This window comes from Athene noctua, chromosome 28 (genome assembly GCF_965140245.1).
Source record: "Athene noctua chromosome 28, bAthNoc1.hap1.1, whole genome shotgun sequence".
Lineage (NCBI taxonomy): Eukaryota > Metazoa > Chordata > Aves > Strigiformes > Strigidae > Athene > Athene noctua.
The window spans coordinates 4,956,082-4,980,893 of record NC_134064.1 but is presented as its reverse complement, the minus strand read 5'-3'; the positions used below and the strand labels follow the sequence as shown (position 1 = coordinate 4,980,893).

General features: G+C 43.2%; 1 protein-coding gene across 1 annotated transcript in view; it reads left to right on the top strand.

Moving 5' to 3' along the window:
* XPO7 (exportin 7) overlaps positions 1-24,812 on the top strand; it is a 49,189-nt gene that overhangs the window by 5,202 nt on the left and 19,175 nt on the right. The window contains exons 2-8 of the mRNA XM_074928411.1: positions 11,779-11,925; positions 13,604-13,697; positions 14,525-14,691; positions 16,787-16,852; positions 20,071-20,175; positions 22,557-22,722; positions 23,289-23,362. Coding sequence (XP_074784512.1) covers positions 11,779-11,925; positions 13,604-13,697; positions 14,525-14,691; positions 16,787-16,852; positions 20,071-20,175; positions 22,557-22,722; positions 23,289-23,362 — 819 coding nt within the window. The remainder of the gene's footprint in view (positions 1-11,778; positions 11,926-13,603; positions 13,698-14,524; positions 14,692-16,786; positions 16,853-20,070; positions 20,176-22,556; positions 22,723-23,288; positions 23,363-24,812) is intronic.

The following is a 24,812-nucleotide window of genomic DNA, read 5'->3' as shown; positions in this document are numbered from 1 at the left end:
TATGCTCCTGCATCTTTGGCCCTTTGTGTGATAACCTGTGATGCTCTCTGCACATCTTCAGCTTTGATTTGCAAGAAGGGTTTTGTTATTTCTTTATAAAGTCGGTCTATAAAGACAATTTTTCTTTATAAAGTCGGTCTATAAAGGCAAAGTCAGTCTTTGTCTGACTTTGGCACAGTTGGCTTTTTCTTCACAGTGGGTTTGTAGTCTTGGAAAAGACCACCTGAAAATTCTTTTAGATTTCCAGTCAAGCCTGGTTGGTGTCACCTCTGGAAATGTCGGAGCCAAACACACCCAGGTGTTAACACGATAAGGTATCTCTGATAGCCTGAAGTCAGAGCCCACTGATTGGGCAATTAGCTGGCGGTAGGTGCTTTCTGGCTTGATTTGGGTTCTCCCTGTTCTTGATTGTGCAAGGAATACAGGACTTGGACCTTCTTAGAGGGAAGAATTTTAATTAAATGCTGCTTATACCTTCAGAGTCGGACCAGACCTTAAGGACCTGTCGCTCACTGAACTGATGGTTGGTGTGGCCTCACGCAGGCAGTTGTTCACACTGGTGGTGTTCTGGTTGGATATTTTTAGTATGTGTTAGTTCTAACTAATAAAAGGTACTATTGGAGGATAGTTGCTAAACCACCCAGAAGATAGTTCAGCAAAAGCTTGACATTTTTGCTTTTGTTCCTCATCGAGGACAAAATGTGAAGTTTATTTGTGGGCCCTGCTAACTCCAGTAACAGTTTGCCAGTAGGAAGCTCGTTGCCCTGGTGTGGTCAGGATAAAACATCAGCTTTATGCTCTGGTGCTTGACATCTTACTGGTGGCATACTTTGAATATTGGGTGATGTAAGATCTGCATTATAAACGTGCTTTGATAGTCTGCTCCTTCTCTTCCTTCACCCCTTGCCTGTTGTTCTCCTCTGGAAATCAGAACTAATTCACCAGGCTGTAAAATGTGTTGCACTTCAGAAAAATAACGTGCCACAGTTGGGTGCTGTGAACAAGAAGTATTTTTTTAGCAGCTCTTTGACAATTTAAACTATTTTTGGGTGCAATTGGCCAATGATTGCGCTGTGTAATGTGTTCTCCTGTTGTTTATAGCCATGCTGGGCTGCGTCTCCTGCAATTTTGGCCGTGCTGCAGGTGGGCAGAGGGGAGCACGGTGCCAGGACGTCCCTGTCTGGTGTTGTCCTGCAGTGCCCGGAGCAGGAGCGTTGGTTAAACATTACGCTGTGTGCTCGCGGGGCCGTCTGGCTTACCGGCACTTACCTGCGACGAGTCTTGCATCTAAATCAACACCCAGCCCCAGAGTAAAAAGTTTCGTTTTAGCACTAGAAGAGAAAATACACCTTTTATCTTTTAAAAGACTGTCTTCTCCCCTTTTCCCTTGTTTGAGATCATTCAAACTCTGTATAGAATATAAGAGCACTTCTTCCTGCTCGCAGCATTTTAGTAGTTTAAAGTCTTAACTGTGTGGGTTCCTAGCTGAACTTTTAAAATTAAAGTTTACAGTTCTTTTAACATATTGCTCAGCATTCTTGTATAATTAATAACACAAAACCAAGAAAAGAAGACAAGAAGGCATTTACAAGAATCAGGCAGATTGGCACAGCGCTCGGACTTGGATTGCATTGGTTGATCCGCAGCATCGCTGTGGCTGCTTTCCTGCACACAAGAGCAAAGTGAGTTGGTATTTTGACACCCTTATGGCCATTGGGCAGCCTTAGAGAAATCTGTCTGTCACTGATAATTGCCTTTTTCCTTTTAACTGTAGGATTTAAAATAACGCTGGTTTAGGGATATTAAAACGATGTGTAAGGCACGGAGGTTGTGAAGCATTTCATGGCTGTTTCTGTGCTGCTCATTAACATCCTATCTCCGTTTATAGCTGAAACGGGCTCTGGCCTTAACTCAGCAATGGAGAAGAGGCTTTAACCTCTTGTCTGGGTTTGTTTGTAGCTCTGGAGTCATGTCTCTTGAGGTGGAAGGATATATTGGGCGGGAGAGAGCTTAACTTGCACTGAATCTGGTGGGGCTGAGGAGTCAGATCCACAAAACCAGGTGATCTGGAAATTTGAACATTTTAACACCTTTTAGCCTTTGTGTTCTCAGCAGTGAGGACTCCTGTTATTCCAAGGAATGGGTCAGAATTCCTGTCCCAGCTGACATACTATTTTCTGCACCTTGTGCAAACCTTCTTGCTCCTGTCTGTCTACCTAACATCCAACAAATCTGATCACAGATGAGGTAAGATCATCACAAAGCTTTCTCTTAGCTGAGAAATGTACTTGGAGCAGGATTACCAGCAGGCTGTGTGTTTTCTTCTGTTGTAAGATCAGTTTATAAAAGAAATAGCCTCCATTTTTCTGCTAAATACCTCCACTTCAGGATCATCTTTAAGTTGTTTCCATTTTTTTTATCTATTGCCGGTAAAATGAGCTCTGCACCCATACACCTTGTGGACTCACAACTCTAGATCCACAAAGGATTTATGTCTGTCCTGCAGTGGCATTTTCTGTAATGTATGGTTCCTGAACTCACCTTTTACGTGGCCTGTTCTGCAGCCTGTCATTCTGACTTAATTCTCTGTTTACTGTATTCCCACTGGACAGGGGTGTTACTGCTGTATCATCTAAATGTTTTGGTTCAATTCCTGTTTAAAAACTCCGTGCCCTTGTATCACCAGTTCAGTGTGTTTGTGAACACAGTGATTACAGGAGTTATAGTCCAAGGACCTTGTACTGGAAAGTACTAATCCTGTTGCTTCTCTTCTAGCACTTCCTAATGTCGTAGCCGACAGTAGTTTAACCAGTAAGTTGAAGATGATTTGCAGTGCTTGGGTTATTTTGGTGCTTCTGGATGGTGAGTTTGAGCAGTCCCGTGGTAGCTTTAGTATCTTATATGATCAGAGGTGCCTCCAAGAGTTTTCGGACTTTTTGGAAGGCTTCTGTTTTCTTCTCAACCATCAACTTGGAGTACAGCTTTGTGTCTCAAACAAATTCACGTGCCGGATGCCTGGTACAGACTGTCAGTGTGTGGGGCCTGGTTTTGAGTTGTTGGGGGTTTTTTTTGGTAAAACACTTACTGCTCGCAGTGCCTGGATGTGTGGTATTGATTGTTGCACCTGAAGGTGGCTTGTTCTGCAAAGCCAGTGCCCTGAATGTGTTCTGTTACCCGTGTTGGAGAAGATGAAACCCAGAAATCTGCAAGCCACCTTGCTTCACTGCAGCTAGCCTGCCCAGCAGCGCAGTTGCCGTGGTTTTCCTCCCTAGGTTCTGGTGTCTGCCGTGAGACTCCTCATCTTCTGTTCCGCATCCTGAATCTGGTGGGATGAGGCAATGCTGAAAACTTTTTTTTTTTTTTAAATTTTATTTCTGCCTCTTAATAAAATGTAAAGCAAGCAAGGGGGATCAGTGACCTCAAAAGCAATTTTCAGTTCATTCAGATAATTTTCTAAATGAGCTGTTCTTCTTAGACTTCCAAGAAAAAAATATTACTCAGTTAAAACTATCAGAAGAATGGAAGGTGTGTTACTGCTTTTTGTGTAGTGCTCCGAAGTGGCACCCCACAGTGGTTATCCTGCTATCTAAATAAATCAAAAATAATCCCCCACAATGCTCACAGTACCATTTAGAGAAGAGCCTTGTTCCATAGCTCCTGCTCACATCATGTGCAGCAGTGCTTTGGATCTGTCCGTACCTTACAGACCTGCACAGGCAAAGAACTCTGGTGCCTGTTGCCTGATTTTTCTAGTTCTGAGACACAAAACATAGGCCGTCTCCTTCCAAAATAACCATCTCAAGTGTCAGAGGTGTCTTTCAGACTCAATACCCAAAGTATCTGTTCTCTAGAATTGTGTTCACACTAGAGTTGTTTGGATTGTACTGAGAATCCTAATAATAGGAAAAACATTTCAGTCTACTGCAGGAAAGGCAGTGACCTTGGCACCTACCTGGACCGTGTGCCCACATTACTGAAATGGGGGATGCTGATTTGCACGGCAGGACTCCTTTCTCTTTATAATATGTTCTGTAATTGTTATCAACACGTAGAAGAAATTCTGAGAGGTTTAGCTCGTCCAGATGGTTGCAGCTTTCCCAGCTCTGTCTACTGAGCGCTGCGCTGGTCCCGTGTGTGTGTTGTGCTTGCTGTTTCCTAATTTCCTGGTTGCTGCTCGTTAGGAAATGGCCAACCTTTGCCAAATGAGAAGTCCTCAGATGCACAAGAAACGTTCAGCTCTGAAAAAGAGAGGTTAAAGTGTATGGGTGCTGAAGTGGTATATAAGCTGTGGCATATAAATAAAAAAGGTAAAGAAAAATAGGAGTGACTCATTCTCCCATTGTAGCAGAGGTGTTGGTGCTGCTCCAGACTCTCCTTTTTTTATTCTCAAAAGTGGAAGAGTACCTGCTTGCTGCAGTTACCAGGCCAGTTGTGCTGCTGTACTTGCCTAGGGCCCTGCGGAGTCCTCCCACCGGGAGAGAGGCCTTTCTTGGGGTAGAATTCGGTAATTCATCCATTCCCTGTTGTTTTAAGTTTAGTAGAAATCTGTCAAGGTATAGAGGCAGTTTCTTTAAAACAGCACATGATTTATTGTTCCAGAAAGTAGCTAACAAAGATATTTTTTTTAAATAAAACAAGTGGATTTTTTTCAACTTTACCTTTCCTCAAGTATGGCTGGCAGACTTCCCATGCAAGAAATAGTTGCCATAATTCGAAGCCATGTGCATCTTCCCAGCCTGCCCACTTTTCTCTCCATTGATGTTGTAATTCCTGTTGACCTCAGAATCTGGGTGCCTTGGGCCATCATATCTCAGTTGTTGTTTTACTTTTCCCGTTTGTTCTATAACAAACCTCCTCTGCTGACTGAATTATGCATTCAAGTGAGTAACGCTGCACAATTACATGTGGTGTTCAGAGAAGAGAATAGATACGTGGCCGTTTTTCCATAGGAATCAGACCTTCCAATTAGCAGTTCGAGTTGTTCATTATATCAGACTTGGTGCTGCATGAAAAAAGTGCAAGCGCAGAACACGGTCAAGGTGACATGAGCACTGCCAGCTGGCCAGCACTGAAAGCAGGGATGTTTCCCATTTTCGCTGCATCTGTTCCATTCTTTTTTTTAAAAAAAAAAAAAAAACAAAACAAAAAAACCCAAACCAAACAAAACAAACTGATGCATTGTCAAACCTCTTAATATATTTTGTGGCTGTTGGTATCTGCACATGGAGTCTGCTAGCATTTGGAAGTCCTGATGATGCAGAAACGTAGAGGATTCTTTTGGTGATTTTAACCGTTCTCGGTACCCCTGGCCACTGAGGTATAATTAGCTTCAAGACCACTCACTTAAAACCTGCCCTGTGCTGGAAAGCCAGACATTGCCTTGTCTTTTCCCTCATTTTTTAGCAGATAGCTAAATAAATGGCTGTCCTTCTAGAGCTAAACCCTGATAAAATTCTGCACTAGTGTTTATTTGCACCTAACTAGAATATTGAAGAGTTTCTCAGCAGTTTCACCACCCACTCAAGGGTATCATGTTCCTCCTCTTTGAGCTCCTGGGGATAGAACCTGCCCTGTGTAACACAAGGTTGTACGTTGTCAGTACTAAGTAATGGGAAGTGTTAGTGTTAATTTGAAGCGTTTCTGTGGGGTGGGGTGTGGAGTTGCTCCAGAGTGTTGCGTGGTAAAATGGCAGAGCTGAATCCTGAAGGAAGCTCTCTTCCACCTGGGCGTGAAGACGTGAACGTTCATCCTGGAGAAAGAAATGAGAGCTCTTTATTGCTTCCCCGAGAGATGCGGGGAGATGCCTGAAAATACTACTGCAATAAATAATTTTGAGATGTGCTGCAAGGGTGTAGGTAGGTTTGCTTTCTCTGTTATTAGTAGGGTAAATGGAAATGGGCAATTTGTTGTGCAGATTCTCTTAACAAATAAGGGTGATGAGCCATGAGACCTTGACTTTTACAGCTATGAGTGCTTATGGAGTGCATCATCCTGGTCCCTGGCAGTTAATAGTTGCATCGCTCAGCTTAAAAGCTTTTTTATTTTTGGTTGAAATACCTGACATTCATCAAGTGACCTGAGGCATTCTCTGAGCCTTAGTCACTTAAAACACCAGGGCTCTTTGACTGCTGCGATGCATCTTCGTTGCACGGTTGCGTTTGTTAAAAAGCAGTGTTTCAGAGCCCTGACTGCGTGCTGCCTCCTCTTCCTCCCTGTTTTGCTGCGAAGTCGACAAGCAGTTGAGGAAAGCTAGCTAATGCCTGCAGCTCTGAAGAGCAGAAGAGCTGTGCCAGCACAGGACTGAAGGCAAGGCTCCGGGTGCAGCGTTGGAGGAGCATGCCCTGCGTCTCGCATTGCTTGAACGCCGGCTGCTCTGGGGGTTTACTGACAAATGTAGAAATGGATCTTCCTTAGAGAGAGAACGTTCAAGGGAAAGGACAAAGAGATGATGGTCTCTTCCCACCTCCGAGGTGTCGTGTCCTGGGGGTACGCAGGTGACTGCTGGGGCCTGTCGCACACTCATAGTGAGCAGGGATGGAAACATCTCACTGCCTGCCCTGCAGTTGCCCGGCGTTTGCAAAGTCTGACTTTGATTATAACATACGGGGGAATCAGTTGGGGGATATTAAAATGGATGAATGTGCTTGGGACAAAAATAACTGTATTAAACATGTTGCAGGATCTCTGGCTCAGGGAGTCAGTAACCATAAGGCAGGAGGAAGGAGTGTCTTGGAAACAATGTGTGCTGGGAGGATTTACAGCAATACACATCCTTCAGGACAAGAACCACCAGGCAGCAGAAAAGTTGGGATTGATCTTGTTAAGCCAAATATTCCATTTTAGATGTCTGAATCTGTAGGGTTATTGCTTGCCCGCTCCCCCTCGAGCGATGGGGGCCGGCTGTGTGTGCTCCTGCTTACTTTCTGGCTCTGCCATCTTGAGTACGCCGAGCACAGCGTGCATTTCCTCAATTTTCTGAAATGGGAACTGTCGGCATGGCAAAGTCAAACTCTATTGAACTAAACCTGCCTAGAGCTTATTACAGCCCTTGGATGTAAAGAGCGTTGCTTAAGCAACCGTGTAATATAAGATCAATTCCCCAGCCATCCCCCGGGGACTCCTTTTAGGTAGCTGTTACTCTCCTTGTAGTATTTATCATTTTAAAGATGATCACGCATTGTTTATCTTCACCATGGGGAAAACACTGAACAGTGACGAGTTTTATTTGTAGCTTGTAGTATAAATGAGATTGATAAGTTGTTTTTATTTTTTTCCACATTCTGAGCTTCACAGCCGCTCTCAGTGGACAAACATCTGAGGCCAAGATCATACAAAGGGGCTTCCATATATGGAGGAAAACTCATTTTTTCTCAATGTTTGATATTATTAAAGAAATAAGCAATAACGTGACGCGGAGTTCATACGAGGCTGATGGATTGGCAGTTCCCGCTCAGGACTCTGCAGCTCACAGCGTGAGGGAGCTTCACCCCATGCAGGGCTCCGGTGGGAAGGAGCCCCCCACTCTCGGTAGGACATTGGTCTGCAGCAAAACTTCCCTTGGAGCTTGTTGCTGTTTTGTGGGGGGTGGAAAGGGAGTGGAATTTTTGCGAATCATCTGTCACCTTTGCTGGTTTCTGATAAATGGATTTCCCCTTGTTCAAAAACACTTCTACCACATACAAAATGATGGCGCTGGAGTCAATTGTAGGGTATGTTCCATTATCCTCCGGTGCTTTGCAGTGTAGGGCGGACCTTCAGTTTGGGGAGATGGATCAAAAATATATTGGTTGGGGTTATTTTTCCTAGGGACATAAACTTACTCAACTTCTGTTTGAAAAAAAAAAAAATATATATATATATATAGATGGCGAAATAACACGGTGTCATGTCTGGAAGCTGGATTTAGAAGAACACTGAGATAGGATACAGATTTCCATTAATAGGCATTAATTGCCTCACTTGATTGGAGGGAAAAGCCTAGGCATTGTTTGGATCTTGGTGTCAAGGGGAAGAAAATGTGTGTCTGTGTGTAGGAGGAGAAGTGAAGTGATCATCGTCTGTGCTGAGCTTGGAGTCGAGAGGTGGTGATGTGAAAAATTTAGCAGCAGTTTAGGTGGTTTAGTGTGCATCTAAGTCACCTGTTCCTAGCTGGGAGATGACCAGTGGTTCGGGTTGTAATTTAGCCTTCATAGTGCAATGTATAAGCAAAAATTGGACCATGTGGGGTGTTTTTTTTGTTGCTGCACGAAGTACTTTGGGTGTATTAGTATGTGCTAATAGAACATGGGCTGTGCAACTGCAGAAAAATCCTGGGATTTCAGTGCCGTCATGCAAGGAGCAGATAAGAGCGATTCGGAAGGCTGGGAGGGGCTGGGGCAGGAGGTGTTTGACACTTGGGACTGTCTCCTGTGACTCAGCTGTTTTCCTTCTAAAATGCCCCCCACAACCACTGCCCTGCAGCTGCAGAGCCCTCCCAACCCCTGTGGTGTCTCCCGAGCCCTCAGCAATGCCTCCTTGCCTTCCCTAGCTTCTGGGTTCTTCTTTTTGCCAAAAGTTTTTGGAGCTGTTCATTCTCAAAGGAGCGATGAGCACAGGTTTTGGTTAGTTGTAATTGTCTGCGTTGGTATTTTTCTTCTCAAGTCACCAGCCACGTAACCTTTGCTTTCCGTGCGTGCTCCTGCAGCACTCGTGGGATGCCAGTGTCTCCCCGTTTCAAATACTCTGCTGTCTCATGCTTTACTCCTTATCTAGAATATGCAGAGCTCTTGCCCTGCATAATCGTTACACTACGTTGCGGTTTTTTTTTTCTATCTTGGTTGAAAGAGTGGGTATTGCCTGATCTCTGTAGTGAAATAATCCCCACCTACTTGCTACCATCAACACCCAAACATCTCTGACTTTCAGAGCTGGGTGATGGATTAAGGCTTGCCTGATTTCCACCCCGTTGGCAGAGAGGAGGGGAACTCCACTGCCCTCGTCGTGGCAATATTAAAATGTGCTGAAAACTTAAACGTTGCAGACCCGGAATGCGGTGTCAGGGCAGCTCGACCGCTCTGCCTGTCTGTGTGACAGATAATCGAGTTAGGGTGCAAGAGGAGGAAAGAATTTTTAGGGTTGTCTCACCAGTAAATTGATGCAAAAAAGGTTTTCATCAGAGAAGTTTATTTGGTCAGATGACAGCTTATCATGAATATGATTTTTTTGGATATTTGAGCACATGAAACTTAAATAATAAAATAACCATTCACAAACTTGAAATAATGGATGAAAACTCCCAAGTTTGGACAGCAGCTTTCCCTTTGAGATGCCCTCGTAGGCTTTGGTATTGTGCCCCAAAATCCTCTCCATATCCCCCAGCCCCCTCTGCAGCCACGGATCTGGGGATACCGTGAGGAAGAAGCATCAAGTGAACTTCAACTTCAGGGTTGTCTGGGCAGGGATAATCGGGACAGCTGACGCTGCACAATAAAAGACGTGATAGTAAAAATATGCTTAAAACCTGCTGTGGATGATTGGCTTAATCTAACGTGAATAGAATGCACTTTTATTTCCCACCGAGTTGCTGGATTCACACTCCTGGATAATTTGGACTAACTTTTCCAAAATCTGTGTGATTTTTATTTATTTTTTCTGCCGTAAAACTGTGCTTTAATGACCACAGTGTCATTAATGGGGCGTTTAACAGTGGCCTCGTGTGCCGTATCTCTTGGGCAGCAGACAGGCTATTTGGTTGGTGCAAGTGGCATTTTGTTTAAGCCCTGGAGGTCGTGTGTTTCCTCTGGCTCCGAGGGAGTTAACTAACTGTAATCTGTAAGAAGGCTGGCACGGATCACGCACTGTGCACAAACAAGGGTGTTTTGTCACGGCGAGTGTCACACAAAAGCCGTGGGTATTGCCACCAAGTCACAGAAGTCGCAGGGAATTAGCGTTTCTCAGAGGTGTGAAGAAAGCTGACTGTAGGGAAAACCCCATTCCTGAGCTTTTTGAAGAATTAATGCACGGTGATGTAAAACTTTTTAAAACTCAGTTGGTTTTTTTGGTTTTGTTTTGTTTTTTTTTTTTCAAAATCATACGCGGTTCATCGGTGTGGGACTGCAATCCTTCACTGTCCTGGGGTAATGAAACTGGGCTGAGCCACTTCCCAAGGATTCGGTCCATCGTATGCATGTGGACTGGATGATCCTGGAGGCTTTTCAGATTGATAAATGGTGGCAAGGATTTTGGAAACTTAGAGGAAATGGTGTTTTGTCCTTGGGCTGAAGATGATGCACATAAACAGGCACCTCCTTCTCTGTAGACTTTGCCAACTGATTTTAAATAACTGAAAGTGGATTTGTAATGAGAACTGACAGGTGCTGACAAATGCTTACCCAGAGTTAATATGGTTTATAAGAGTTTATGGTTAATAATGGTTTATATCCATCTTAGATTTTTGAAGATTTTCTGTGCAGAGCTTAAGTCTTTGGGTTTTGCTTTTCTCAAAACCAAAACTGTATGTTGAACTGCTGTCTGGCACTTGGCAGAGTTCTCTAATTTCTCTAAAGTAGTGAAGCTGTCAGGGCAACTTTTTTCATGAGGTTGTTATTTAAAAGAAAGAATAATAATTAAAAAAAAAAAACCAGCTCTGCAATATGGTACAAGGTAAGAGAATTTCTGCAGAGGGCCCCTCTCTGTGTTTCTTTTAACACTGTCTTATCTGATGATCATCTCAGCAACAGAGCATCAAAATCTCCTGTGTGTTTTTGGCATGGAATTGCTGTGCTTGTGTATAAGAAAGCGTTCAGCTGTGTGCTGATGTGGTGCGTGGAGCCATCGTCTGACCCTGTCGGTAACTCGGCTTTTCCATACCAATCTCTCCTCCGAAAATAAATTAGGCGACCGATGCTCTCTTCCTTTTTATAGATGCACAAAAATTATGGTATGCTTGTAATGATTTACCCCTGGAAACTTAGATTGTAGCCCTAAAGCAGTTGAAAATACCTGCTTATTAATCTAGCAGTAAGAACCTGGGGGAATATTTATATCCATCTGTGAAGCCACTTTTTAACTAGGACACCTAAGATTTCACTGGAGGAAACCATCTGCCTGGATCAGAGTTTATGGCAAATATTTTCCAGTTGTTTGAGCACACAGAATCTGCCTGGTAGTTTTATTTCCCTTCGAACGCATTCACAAAGACACTGCTCAAAGGCATCCATCCCATTCTTCATTTGCTCTGTTCTGCTTTAGGTATTTTGGGCATGTGTAGTGTAGAAGATTTAACGTGAGATCCTTCCAGCATCCTGAGCTGCTGAAGTCTGTTACGGCACCCTGCAAAGGGAATATAAACTAAGTTTGCGAGGGATTTGACACTGTATGACATAAAAGCTAGATGTGAGGATGGGTTTTTTTGCTATTTGAAATGGGCAGGTTAGGATTATGGCCGTTACAGCACAAAATGTAAGAGGTTTTCTGGACCGCATCAGCCACGTGGTACGGTCAGGCTGGGTGAGCGCTGGCCCTGGGAGCGAGTTTGGGTAAAAAAGGTGGAAGCGGGGAGGCAACGTGGTACTTTGTCAGGTGTAAAGAGGCAGCTGTGAAATTTCTATACTGGTAACTTAGTCGGTTAAATGCATTTAGTTGATGGAAGAATGAACTAACTATGAGTTAAGCGTTTTCCTTCCTTTGCACAAACAATAAAGTTATCTCTGTGTGTCCGTGTACATATGTGTAACCTGGGTTAAATTAAATGGTAATAAACCCCCTTGTTTCTAACTGATTTGTTTTCCTGTGTTCCAGAGCCTAGCCCAGCTAGAGAACCTGTGCAAGCAGCTGTATGAGACCACAGACACTGCGACACGGCTCCAGGCAGAGAAAGCCTTGGTCGAGTTCACCAACAGTCCAGACTGCCTGAGCAAGTGCCAGCTTCTTCTAGAAAGAGGGAGTGTATGTAAAACAATATAGCTGTCCAAAATAGATCTTGGTATTTGGGGCATTGATAAGGGAAATAGCCGCAGGGTCTGGTATGCAGTGTTTATATTCCATACCCAGTATGCTCTCATGTATCTCAATTTTGTGGGCAGCCTATGCCAAAAAAAGCATTGGCGCTGATGGCTAATTATGCTGCTGCAGTGGTTACTACAAACGGTTGTCATTTCTAATGTCTTGTGGGCCTCGCTGCATTCTTTGCAGGCTACCACGCAGACATGTCAAGCTTTAAGTTGAAAACATTATTATGGCAGTGGTGTTTCACAGACTGTGGGAACTCACTGCCTCCTCTGTAGGCTTTGGGGAGAAAATGCTGTGGGCACAGAGCTTCATAGGGGATAAAACCAGCCGTGTTGCTTCTGGAATGTTTCCTTGGAAAATTGCCCCTGTTAGAGTGTTGTCTTAATAATCCAGCAGTTTAAAACAGGGAAAATTAGATCATGTGCTTTAGAATTAGCGTTACAGAAAGGATGTGAAATACACCAGCAGAAAATCCTGCCTGACTTCTTTAGTTTTCTTCTTTTGAAGTGGCCGCTTGGTTTTTTTCTTTGTATCAGCACAAATAATGTTTAAAATGGCTGTGCCACATGATCTTGAAAGATAAGACTTTTGGCAGAATGTGCATCTAGCTTTCATATCTATCAGATTGGAGCCTTGGTCACAAAAATAGGAAACGTTAAACAGCCTGTTGTAAAGAATAAGTCCTCCAGGAGGAGGTGGTGAAGGGAGGGGGAGAAGAGTGATACTTAACAGGCTTAGCAAACTTACCCAATTATTTAACTTTTTGTTAAATTTGAAGTCAAGTGAATTAAAAACAAACTGATTTGAAGCTCTTCTGATGGGAACTAGTAATTGGTTTCCCTGAGGACAAATATGTCTTGGGTTTGTTTTTTTTTTTTTTAAGCAAAGTTCCTACAGCCCAGTTTCATTCTCTGCATGTGATCCACTGCCTCCCTGACCCTTGCCAGAGGGTTGTGGGGTTTTTTGTTCAGTCTGGGATCTGACTCACTTTATACCTGACTGGCCTTGAGAATCTTGGAATAAAGATGCTTCCTGCATCTTGGATACTAAGCTTTTTGCAGTACTATATATCACAGAAACCAGCATGCAAAATGCTTGTTATTTCCCTGGCTGGGATGTATGGAATTGGGTGCAGCCAGGGTTTTTAGGTGGTTGAAGGCCATCATTTGTGTCCCTGGATTAATTAGAGTTCAGTGGGCTGTGTGCTGTTCTGTAAGAAATAAATTTTAACCTCTATTTAGTGATCAAGTGGAAGTTGTAAGTGCTTCTTAACGTATAGTAACGTACTTCTGCAGTCTTCGGGCACGGCGTTGAAGGTAACTTCATGCAGTCTGACTACTTCTGCAATTTTACTCCTGCCTTCAGGGGCAGTCCCAATGTCTTCCACTCTTTAAAAGCTTTTCCTTTGTTTCTTAAACACTTTCTTCAAGTATTCGGTCGACTTTAATGTCTATAAAAGCATAGCATTTATTCTACATAGAATATTATACTTACCAGTTAATGCTTTGAACTCGAATTTCTCGAGAGCAATTAGCTAAAAATCCAGCACTGCTGCTTCATCTTCTAAAGTGTGCAGTAAACTTCTATTTGTGTCTGTCCTTTTTTTATTTTTCAGTCATCCTACTCCCAGTTATTGGCAGCTACATGCCTTACAAAACTCGTGTCACGCACAAACAACCCTTTACCATTGGAACAACGGATAGATATTCGTAAGTACAAGGCTTAATTTTTCTAACCAAACTAATGCAAATGTTTGTCGTATGGACTTTCATCTGTGGTGGGAGGTTTTCTGCAAGCTACTGTGCTTTACAGTTTGGGCATCCTATACCTTAGGATGCCCAAAAGACAAAGAAACATTTCTCTTAGATGACATCTTCACCTATATTGTCACCTAACAGAGTTCAAGGCTGAATAATTTTTTCCAGATGGAAAGGAATGACAACTCTGTGGTCTTGTGAATAAACCAATTGCATTTGATAAATTTCTTTTGGAGTATAAAATATGCGTGGTGCCTGCCTCTTCTGAGGATGTGCTTTCAAAACTGAAAATCCTTTATGGCTCTCTGAAATATCATTTAGAGTATTTCCTAAGGGAGCAGTCTGCCTGCTCTTTCCTGAAGAACGGCTGATACTTCCTTTCCTGCAAGGAAAGAGTCTGGATGCCATTGCCTGCTTTCTTTTTTACAAATGATGTGGTAGATGATCATCCCTGAGGAAAGGTCTTGAAATATTTTCAGCTTTTCTTGCTCTTTACATGTGCTTGCAGAGGGCTGGGCTTCATCTGATAACACAAACCAAGTTAGGCTTGGGGGGGGGGGGGGGGAACTCACCTCTCTAACCACTTCCCAGATCTGTTCCACAGCTTTAGTATGTTAAAGGCACGAGTAAAGGGTCAGCTTTGGTATCGAACCCACTATTGTGCTGCTTTTATTTTCTTAAACAGCTTACAAAAACATGCTTTTTCCTGTCAGTGTTACCATCTCAGTTCCATCTGCAGAGTTTGTTGTCTACAGATACAGCTCTTCTCTGTGTTTCAGGGAACTATGTGCTCAACTACCTTGCCACTAGGCCAAAGTTGGCAACGTTTGTCACACAAGCACTAATCCAGTTATATGCCAGGATCACAAAGTTGGGCTGGTTTGACTGTCAGAAGGATGAATATGTCTTCAGGAACGTGATCACAGATGTCACAAGGTTTTTACAGGTCAGAGTTTTTTGTAAGATGAGTACACACCTCGTGGGATTTGAAGGTCCAGGCGTTCTCAGTTATTGTTTTGCACCTTGGTATATCCTCTGTCCAGTCTTTCCTCTGTGCGTTTGATTTAATAGTGACTACTAAGGCTCAGCAGCTGACAACTGGCAGGACAGGTCGGTTTTTATAATTTAAAAGTTTGTGGGGCAGGGATTTATTTCTGAAAACTGGTAAGGCGTGTCTTCTAGTGTTCCAGTTTCACAATTCTTCTTTCAAGCTCTCAAGCTTAAATACACCATGCTGATCAGTGCAAAATGGTAAACACTTGGGTTTATTGTCTACAAGGGAACTATGCACTGTGCTTGACTGACTTTCATTCACTGTAAGGGTGTTCTATCATACAGAATTCAGGCCTGATAGTTAGCTGAGTTATCATAACAATGTAGCTTAAAACTAGCGTGCTGCACAAACGTTAACAATTTTCTTCAGAAGTCCTGACTGTTGTTTCATAAAGGTACATGCTGTCACCACAACATAGGGTTTCATTCCCAACCCAAAAGGTTGTATAGGTAGAAAGTTGCATTTTTATCAACAGCGGTCTCCAAACTGAAACTTCCTCCTAGAGAGATCAGTAAATCCCATAACACTATGAATACTGATTTATTTGCTCTGAAATTTGTCCCAAGATCAAAAGTCAGAGGAAGACAGTAGAAGAGATCAAAATGACCAGAAATTCTTCCCAGTGTGGAAAAGGAGATGTAATGTGTACAGGGCTTCAGTTCTGGAGTGATAGAGTGTGAGCATGCAGAAAAGAGGCTAACTACTATTATTTTAGGCATTTATGGATGTCTGCAGTGAAGTAGGATCTAGAAGGTGTTGAGTAATTTAAAGATCATGTTCCTTTCTGGGCTGTGTCCCACATAGCTCACAGGTGCTCTTAGCTGAAATGATCCGAGCTAGATTCCTCACTCTCCCAGCCCATGACATGGGGAACGTGTGTTTTGTAATCGAGGCCCTAATTAAATGGTGTGAATATCTACTGACTGTGTTCAGTTCGAGATGGTCTGTTCCCGTTTGCTCTAGTCACCTGTTCTGGCTGCTGAAGTGTACAGGAGGCTGCACTGGTTTAAGGACACGGTTCAACAAGGTTTTCCAGTGGCTTCTGTCTAGATATTATCATGTAAATCCCGAGACTGTCATCAAGAGGTGGCTCCAGTAAAAAGTAGCCGTGGTCCCAAGCCTAAATATGCTTGAATTTCTCTGTTGCAGATGAGTTCAGTCTTCGAAGCTGGAGATCAGGGCAGTTTGTGCAGAAGGTGCAGAGCAAGGTGGAGCTAGGAAAGGAAACATCATTTATTAGCTACAGAACAGAAACTGGGGCAGAGGAACAATACAGGTTGTTTCTCTTAAATCATTTGATAAATGGATTACCGTTTCTAGTGAAGAGGTATCTGTAACAGACTTATTTCACAATTGGCCCCTTGTTGGCAGTCTCGAGTGCAGCCAGAGGCTGAGCAGGCTGGGAAGAATGGACTCCCTTCACTGGGAGATAGGCTGTCCTTCTTGGCAGGAGGGTTGTGTGGAGAAACTTGGTCAGCTGCTACTCATGTTGTTCAAGGTCTGTAGTTTAAAAAGGGGGGGGAAAAAAATAAAGTTAATTTCCCAGAGTTTTCATCTGGCAACTTCAATACTCATCCTAACGTCGCAGAAATTTCCACGTGTTTTAAAACCACAGGCTCTGTTGAAATTAAGCAAACTGATTTAAAAAAGGTAAATCTAAATAAGTCTTTTCAGAGTTAGGGCATAACACCAAAATGCTGATTCAACTATTAAATAAAAGGTGCCTATTTTTATTAGCTCATGTTACTGAACTCTTCAGAGCCCTTTGCACTGTTAACAACATCGAGTACTTAAAAGCGCCTTTTAAATTCTCTGCTTGGGATTGCTTACGGGCTTTTTTCCAGTCACAGTACTGCAAAGATAAAGCATTTCTAGACAAACATGTCTAGAAATCTTCCAAGCAGAAGGGTCTTTGAGTGATGGTGAAGCTTAATGAAATCATCCTGGCACTGCTAACTGCTTTCCCTGTCCCCCTTTCCTCCCCCAGGATAGTGTAGAGCACTGCATCATAGGAGTGACAATCCTGTCCCAACTAACTAATGAAATTAATCAAGTAAGTGCTACAGCCTTCCTCAGTGAAGTAAGTGTCCAATTTTCTCATTCATATTGTTGTGTCCTGCTGTGTGTCTGTGCATCGTTTGGGGGTTTTTGTTTGGGTTTGTCGGGGTGTTGTGTGGTGGGTGTTCTTTTTTTGGTTTTTTTTTTTGTTTTTTTTAACGCAGCCACTTACTGTTGTGGTAAGATGCTGAAACCTCCTGTCCTGAGGAATTGTTTTGTTTCACTGGCATCTTCCATCTTCTCTCATATTTTGATGTAATCTTCTGAGATTAAAAAGGAAAAGAGCAATGCTAAGCAACTAGCCAAGCACACCTAGTGAGGACAAAGCCCAGCACGTGAGGATGTCCCCAGCACCTTCTGTTGTCAGTCCCTGCACGTTGTTTCAGTTTCCAACATCCTTGTGCCAAGAAGTGGACGGAGCATGCCCTCCTCTGTATTGACCAGGGAGATGAAACAAAGAGGGTTTACCAAATTAAGCAGATTTTTTTTAAAGCGTCCTTTTCATTCAGTACTAAATTCCATAGCGTTCCCAGCAGGTAGTTCTCAAATTCTGCCAGCTTATGGGGGCTGAGTGCTGGGTCCCCTCTGCAGCCCCGGCCCTGGGGTACTGGCAGGAGGAGGACTGGGCACGCCGAGTCCGTGGTGCTCTGGCACAGCACCCACTCGTGCCAGCCGCAGCAAGTCTTTCCCGAGTGGGTTGGTTAGCTGGTTTGCAAAGCTGCCTCTCAGTATTTATGTTGAAAGATGGAACAAGTGGCTTTACTTGCTGCTATCTAAGCTTACATCATTTTCCTGATCAGTCAGACTTTGCTGTAGCACCATCACAGCCCTAAGACAACGTGAGGGTTGCCATGTGTATAAATGTCTCTTAATTTTGCTAAGAGGACCAGGCTGATTTTAACATCTTACTAAGAAAACTAACCTTTCATTTTTGCTGGTATGTTGACTAATCCAGGCATTGGAACAGAGAGATCCTTGAGTGGGATTTGAAGGATGATTACAAATTTTTTTCAGAACTGGGAACGGAGGAGAAGGTTTTGTCCTGGCCAGGTCAAAGCACCAATTTCTTCTGCTGAACCTGATGAAGTTCAGCACCTCTGAACTTCCCAAGCCCTGCGCCATCATCTGAATGGCTTCTACATCCATTGCAGACCCTAAATTTGCTTTAATTCTTCAAGCCTGGCCTGATCAGTAAATCCTAACCCACAGATCTCCTCCGAACTCCCAAGCCGTGTCTTGTTGCTGTTACCATTTCCTTGCCCAGACTTTGTACAACCCTAACTCCATCTCCAGAGAGGGCTGCTCCCTCACCTCCTTGCATCAGGGATGAAAACAAGTCTGTTTGCCTCTATAAATTAGTACGTGTCTACCAGCACCCTTGTACAGGGCTGCAGCTTCTGAGAATGGTCAGCACAGGACCTGCCACCTATCCCAGTTCCAGAGTCCCTACAGGTTGATACTAAAATAAACAACAAAGTTAAAGACATTGATCAAAAAAATCTCTTCCTGATATCTTGGATATTAAATCTGCCACAGTTTACTACTCATTCTTAAATGTGTTTTGTGACAGCAATTGCACAGGCCTGGATTCAGTGACTCATCTTAAAAAGTCTAAAACCGCTATTACTTGCAAAATAATCAATCTGCCAACATGCCCGCTCATCAGAGTGGGGTCATGTATGTGTACACAGCCAGAAAAACCCACCTAAAAAACCTCTTATGGGCCTTCAGATTATTTTTTTTTTTTGTAACTATTTGAACTTCCAACTACATTGTATGTGAGCTGAATTTTCTAGAGTTCTGTTTACTAAAGCTTTTGTTCCAAAAGCTCACAGTACGAATAAAACAGAGTGCTAATAACTGGTTTGAAGTATCAGTTTTCCTCCTGTGAGTGCTGCACAGACTTGCCCGGAGGTACTGAGTATCCACCGTATTGTAGAAGTTCACTGATTTAAGCCACGTGACCTCCCGATGAAGAAAAGGGAAATACTCATTTGCCACAAGCCCAGAAATACATGAGATCTGTAATGCTCATTTTCTTAAAGACCCTGAAATCTAATACTGCGAGCTGAGGAGTGATAATCCAGTTGTCAGAGCACCTGGCAAGTTTAGATCCAATTCTGATCTGCTGCTAGCTACTGGGTGATGCAGGGCTTCTCTTTCTCACGTGTAATACAAGAGACAAAAGTGTTTGTGTCCTCCATGGGGTTGTTGTAAAGGGTAGAACGTTAAAGTGAGATCCGGAGTGGGACGGGCTGTACTGGTTCCTGCAGTACTGGGTGACGTGTGTGCATGTTTAAGGTTAACACAGGTATAGTGACAAAAGTGTAAAAGAAAATGGGGATCCATGTTGTGTGCCTCTACACTGGGCTGTGGGAAGGCTCCATCCCAGATGTGCTGTGATAACCGACTGCCCACCAGAGAACTCATCCTGGGCAAGTGGAGTTTCTCCAGCCTGTGATTAAATAAATGGCAAAGATGTGAAGTATCGCTTCACTTTTCCTCTCTTCCTAGAAAATAGTCTATGAAGTGACATGAGTTGTGCTGCTGATCACCTGTGCTGGCCCGTGCTAGAACACATTGGTTGAATCAGCTGGAGATTTTGTGATCCAGTATAAAGCAAAATGTGTCGATTTGCCTCATATGCCAGCTTTTTATTCCAGTACAGTGAGAGGTCCAGAACTGGAGTTTATAACAGATACAGGAAAGTCTGAACTGGCTGTCACTGGTTAACTCTCCTTCTAGTTTTCTTCTCATCTGTGCAGGTTCAGGAGGGGAATTATAATTGCTAGTAGTTGACCATGTGTCTGCCCAGCGGCCTCAGGTAGGATTTAACTCTTAGGAGTTTGGAGCGCTTTAGAAAGCAGTGCTCAAGTTCCTAAACTGACTTAAGTGCTGTTGAAAATACTGCTGTTGGTCCTGCTCCGGAAGAGATTTAAGTGAACTTGAGAGTAAACCCAGCTCTGCTTTCTGGCAGGGGTACAGTGAAACTGCATTGTAAGTACTGTAGGTGGGAAGTCCTGTTGTCAGCCAGCAATCTGAGTTTATCCGTGGAAAAACCACTGCTCTGCAGGGGCAGGGCAGCCCCCTGCTTTAGGCAGCTGGTGTGACATCACTCTGGGGTCCCGATGCTTAACAGGGTTCCTGCGGGCTCTGCTGGTCTTGTTCCCCCTCTGCCCGGCAGTTCTAAGCGCTGGTTTTCTCTCTGCTCAGGCGGATACTACTCATCCACTGACCAAGCACAGGAAAATAGCCTCTTCCTTCCGAGATTCATCCTTATTTGATATTTTCACGCTGTCATGCAATTTGCTGAAACAGGTAAGGAAGCTGTCGTTCATCATCTCTCTTGGGGGGTGTATGTAGGGGCAGCAGAGTTTGGGCTGAAATTTCCACTGGTGTAACTCCTGAAACAAACACTCATGTTCTGAAAGCTACATTCTGGACTCGTTTCTCAGAAAAGCTTTGAGGTAGGTTTGTATTGAGGGGAAAAAAAAACAAACAAAAAACCAAAAAAAAACACGACACAGATACAGAAATATAAGTCTTTTCAACAATTTTGGTTGAACATACATGCTTGGACCATGAGGCTTGGGTTAAACTGTCTTAAAGCATCAGGAAAGAGATGGGATGTTTGTTTTACTTTTTAAATATCTTTGATTTACAGTACTGGCAGAGAGGTTTCTTATAAAATGAGTCCTTGTTTCTTTTTTTTAACCTCAACTTAAAACCTACATGGCAAGAGGAAAAAACGCTCATGAAGCTAGGTTTAGTATATTGAGACTAAAGGCTGACCTTGATGTTTTAACACGTGATAAATATTAGACTGTCTTATGTTCCCTGGGTTTTTATTTTGTGCAAATTATCACACATGAGTTAACTTGCTTTAAAAATACTTATCCTGGGACAAAGCAGCAACTTTCGGCCAGTAGGGTTGGATTTTACCCTAAAAAAAGCAGTTTTTCTCTCAGCTGAAGTAGTATGTGTATTTTGTACACAGGTAGATTATCCGAAGAAAATTCTTGATTCTGCGTCAGGTTTCTTTTCTAAAAAGCTAATCTGGAGTTCTCATGGTGCCTTCAAGAACAGCCCTTTATGAGAAAGTCTACCCCAGTAACTGAGTGGCAGTAGCACAGTTTTGATTAGTTTAACATTTTTCCTTCCAGCTGAGTGAAGTGTCAAAAGTTGACAAATAGCGAAAAGGAAATTTTATTTTAAAGTATTTCAAAATGAGCAGCTCTGGTTCTGTCAGTAATAAAGGTGGGTACGTGGGTGTAATTTGATCTTTTTTTCTCCTCCCGGTTTCTAAAGGAAGCAGAGCTCGCACAATTATGCGAGTCATCCTTTCCCATGCACCCATCCTCCTGAAGCATAACGGCTCTGGTAACTTCTGAATTCGTTGGCTCATTTCAGGTGCATTTGATGGTCAATTAGAGCTCTCAGAAATAAAAGAATCCCTCTAGTTTGATGAAAAAAAGTGCCTGGGGAGGTGCAGGCGGGACAGCGTCCTTCTAACTGCCCAGACTTGTTGGAGACAATTCAATGAGTGCTGGTACTCAGCCAGGAGGCATAAACCAGCCCTTGTTACCTGGAGCTATTGCCCACTGCGTGACCGTGGGGACTTAGAGACTAGAAAGACACAGCTTGTCTCAGGAGGAAGCCTCTGGTTTTCCACCCTGATTCTTAATCATCTTGCTTTTGTTTCTTGGGATGCTGTGGTTCAAGACAGGTTGGAATGTTTTCTGTTGTCTCACGCAACATCCATGTTTTCCTGTAATTAAACACCTGCTACCCAAGTGACATCTTTTTTTTTTTTGCCTAATAGTAGCTTCTGTACATAAAGCAGAAGTTTCTAAGGTGATCTTGTCACGTGGGGAGGATTGAGCCACGAGAAACCACCGTCTGTAAACCAGGGTGCATCTAGGCAAGCCCCAGAAGAGTAAATCTTTGTGATGCCATGGAGAGAGGGAGGAAGGAGATCCCAGCGACCACTGGCACTGGTCTCGGCAGCGTCAGCACGGTGCACTGTGTTATTTGCAGAAGCCTTAAGCTGGAAGAAGTTCGTTTTAACTACAGAACAATAATAGAAAGGCTAGACTAGCTGACCTGTCCTTGGAGTACTGACCCAAGTGCTACGTTTAAACTGCAGTGAGGTGACCTAGCATTTCGTGTCCGGCAAGTTCTTTGTGTTACTTGAGAGCATCTGTGTTTTCCCTGCCCACAGCAGAGCTGTGAAACCCGAGCGGGGTTTATCCAGATCCTCTGCACAACAAAAGTGAAGGCACTCATTTCCATACGGGGGGTTAGGTGGAGCAACAGGATTCCCTGCTGCTAAGTGCTTGTCAGGCAGAAAATGTATTCTTGTGTTTAACCTTAATAAGAACTTCCTTATCTCCTGTATCTCACGGTATAATTGCAAGCTGGCAAGCCTGGCTGTTTTTTCTCCTGTGTGCTACAAGCCGAGTGAAAAAGAAAGCACTGTCTGTTTATCCATCTCGTGGAAAGACCACGCATGTAAATACACATGCTGTCTGGAAAAGGATGGGATAGCTTGTGGCATATGATCCTTAGGATTGCCACATCCTGTTTAAAGTCAAATTGCTGCCTCAAACTCAGCTGTCACCTTGATTTTTTGTTGTTGTTGTTGTTGTTGTTGGTTTTGTTTTTCTTTTTACTTTTTTTTAATCCAATTTTTTTTATAGGCTTCTGGGAAGAACCTGAATCTAAATGATGAAAGCCAGCATGGTCTGCTCATGCAGCTTCTTAAGCTCACGCATAATTGCCTGAACTTTGATTTCATTGGCACATCAACAGACGAGTCCTCAGATGATCTTTGCACTGTGCAGATCCCAACCAGTTGGAGATCAGGTAATCTTGCTGGAGGAAGAGGGCTAATCTGCAGCCTACCAGCTGAAAGCATGTGTGACCTGCTGAAGCCCTCTCTACACTTAACAAATAACTTTTGCATACAATGCCACATGTAAAATCCCAGCCTTTCCTTAGTGTGATTACAAATGCAGTTCAGTTCGAGTTGGCTATCTGGAGCTAAACCACTCCTTTAACCTTACAGTTACACCTGCCAAGTCAGGAAACAGTGAAGTGTTGAGTGGGGTTTTTTTTTATTATTTGTAAATAACAAATAACTCAGCACCTGTTCTCGGCATCCTTTATGTTCTCACCAGTCATTTTGCAGGCAGTTTCACAGGTTGTGTTCTTAAAATATTTTCCTGTAATTTTGTCTTAGTGCCAAGTACCGGTGGGTTTGTTTTATTTCTAGGAAAGGTAATTATGTAAAAACGTCAAATCCTTTGGAAAATTTCTTACAGTGTGGTACTTCGTGTGACAAGTGCACATGCCATCGTTACGATAAGCATTAACCCTATGGAAAGCAGTAAATGGGGGTGTTCTCAGTAAAATACTCTGTTCTGTTTCAGCATTCTTGGATTCTTCGACCCTTCAGTTGTTTTTTGATCTTTATCATTCCATCCCTCCTTCGTTTTCTCCTCTGGTAAGTTCAGTGTTTATTTTCCTTACAGACTCCACTACCAGAAAGTGTTTGTAGGATTCGTCTGGGAGACTTGGGGGGGTTTGGAGGATTTATCTGGGTTAAAATGCTGGGGGCTGCCCTCAGCCAGGTGCCTTTACTTGGCCAGCACAGCCTTCTGCTGTGGTGACAAAGGGGAGGCTGGGCCGGTGCTGCTGCTGCTGCAGGTTTTGATGCATCTGCAGGTTTTGGGTTTGACCTAAGAGCAGCTTGTTTGCTGGAAGCCCAGCCTACTTCTTTGTCCTTGCGTAGCCTAGAGTCTGCCTGCTCGCTCTCAGTGAGCCCTTTTTGAGGGATGTAGCTTCTTTTATTTCCACCGTACTGCTAAGTTGGTCCTAAAACCGTACTGCGAGTAGGTAGCGAGTCTGGGAGCATAACTGAAAAATGTAATTTCTCCTTCCACACTTTTAAAACCGGGCTGTGTCTCAGTTGGATGAAATGGCCAAGAGCACAACTTAAAGTAAAAATTGGGTTATTTCTTCTGGAAAAAAAATGGCCTGCCAGGCATTTATTTATCAGATAAATATTTTTCATAATTAACGCTACAATGAAACATGCCCTTTGGCTAGGGAGGGAGGGAAGGGTCCTTCAGAAGTTTTTTCTTCCGCTGAGACTCTCAGCATTGTTCGTTATGTTGAAGGGCTACTTGCTAATTTAGAGCCTCAGATATTCATGAGAGACTTCTAACAGTGGGAGACTCTTATTTTTTCTTTTTCTTTTTCTTTTTTTTTTTTTTTTTTTTTTGGTTACTGCATAGAAATCTGAAGCAATTACGCCTTTTAATTGTCCTGCCTCATTGATCAGTAAATGAGAGCCAGCAAGAGTGAGGGGCTCACCAGTTGAACCAGTAGCTGGTCAGAGGGAAGGGGGCTTTGCCCCTGGATAAGGGCTGCCAAGTGCTGTTGTAACTGGCTGCCACTGCCCTTCAAAACCCTGTTCACCACCTGTTACTCATTAATGCAGCTGCACCCTTGGAATTTACTCTCCATTTAAATTTCAGAGGTTTGGGTTAAGAACAATTTAGGTATTTTTTTTTTTTTTACTTGCCAGTCTTCTATCTTCTGTGATACATCTCCAAGTCTATGTTAAGTTTACCAGCTTTCCCTGCCAGTCCTAGTGTATTTTCAGTCTTTTGAGGTCTGTGTTCTCTGTCTGAAGAAATCCCAGCATTTTTAGGAGCACAGCTTGGAACGCACCTTTGACTGTCAGGATGGAGACGTTCCTTTGGGTGATGCGTTTTTTTATCTCTGGTGTAATTTGTTGCTACGCTCTTACACAGAAGTGCAAAGATGAGGGAGCTGTTGTGTAGCGTGCAAAGGAGCATTGTACTTAAGTTTGATTTGTTGCATCATGAAAAGGAACCGTGCTGTTCATTTTATTGTTCTAATCCCTCTCTTTATTCTCTTTGTCCCCT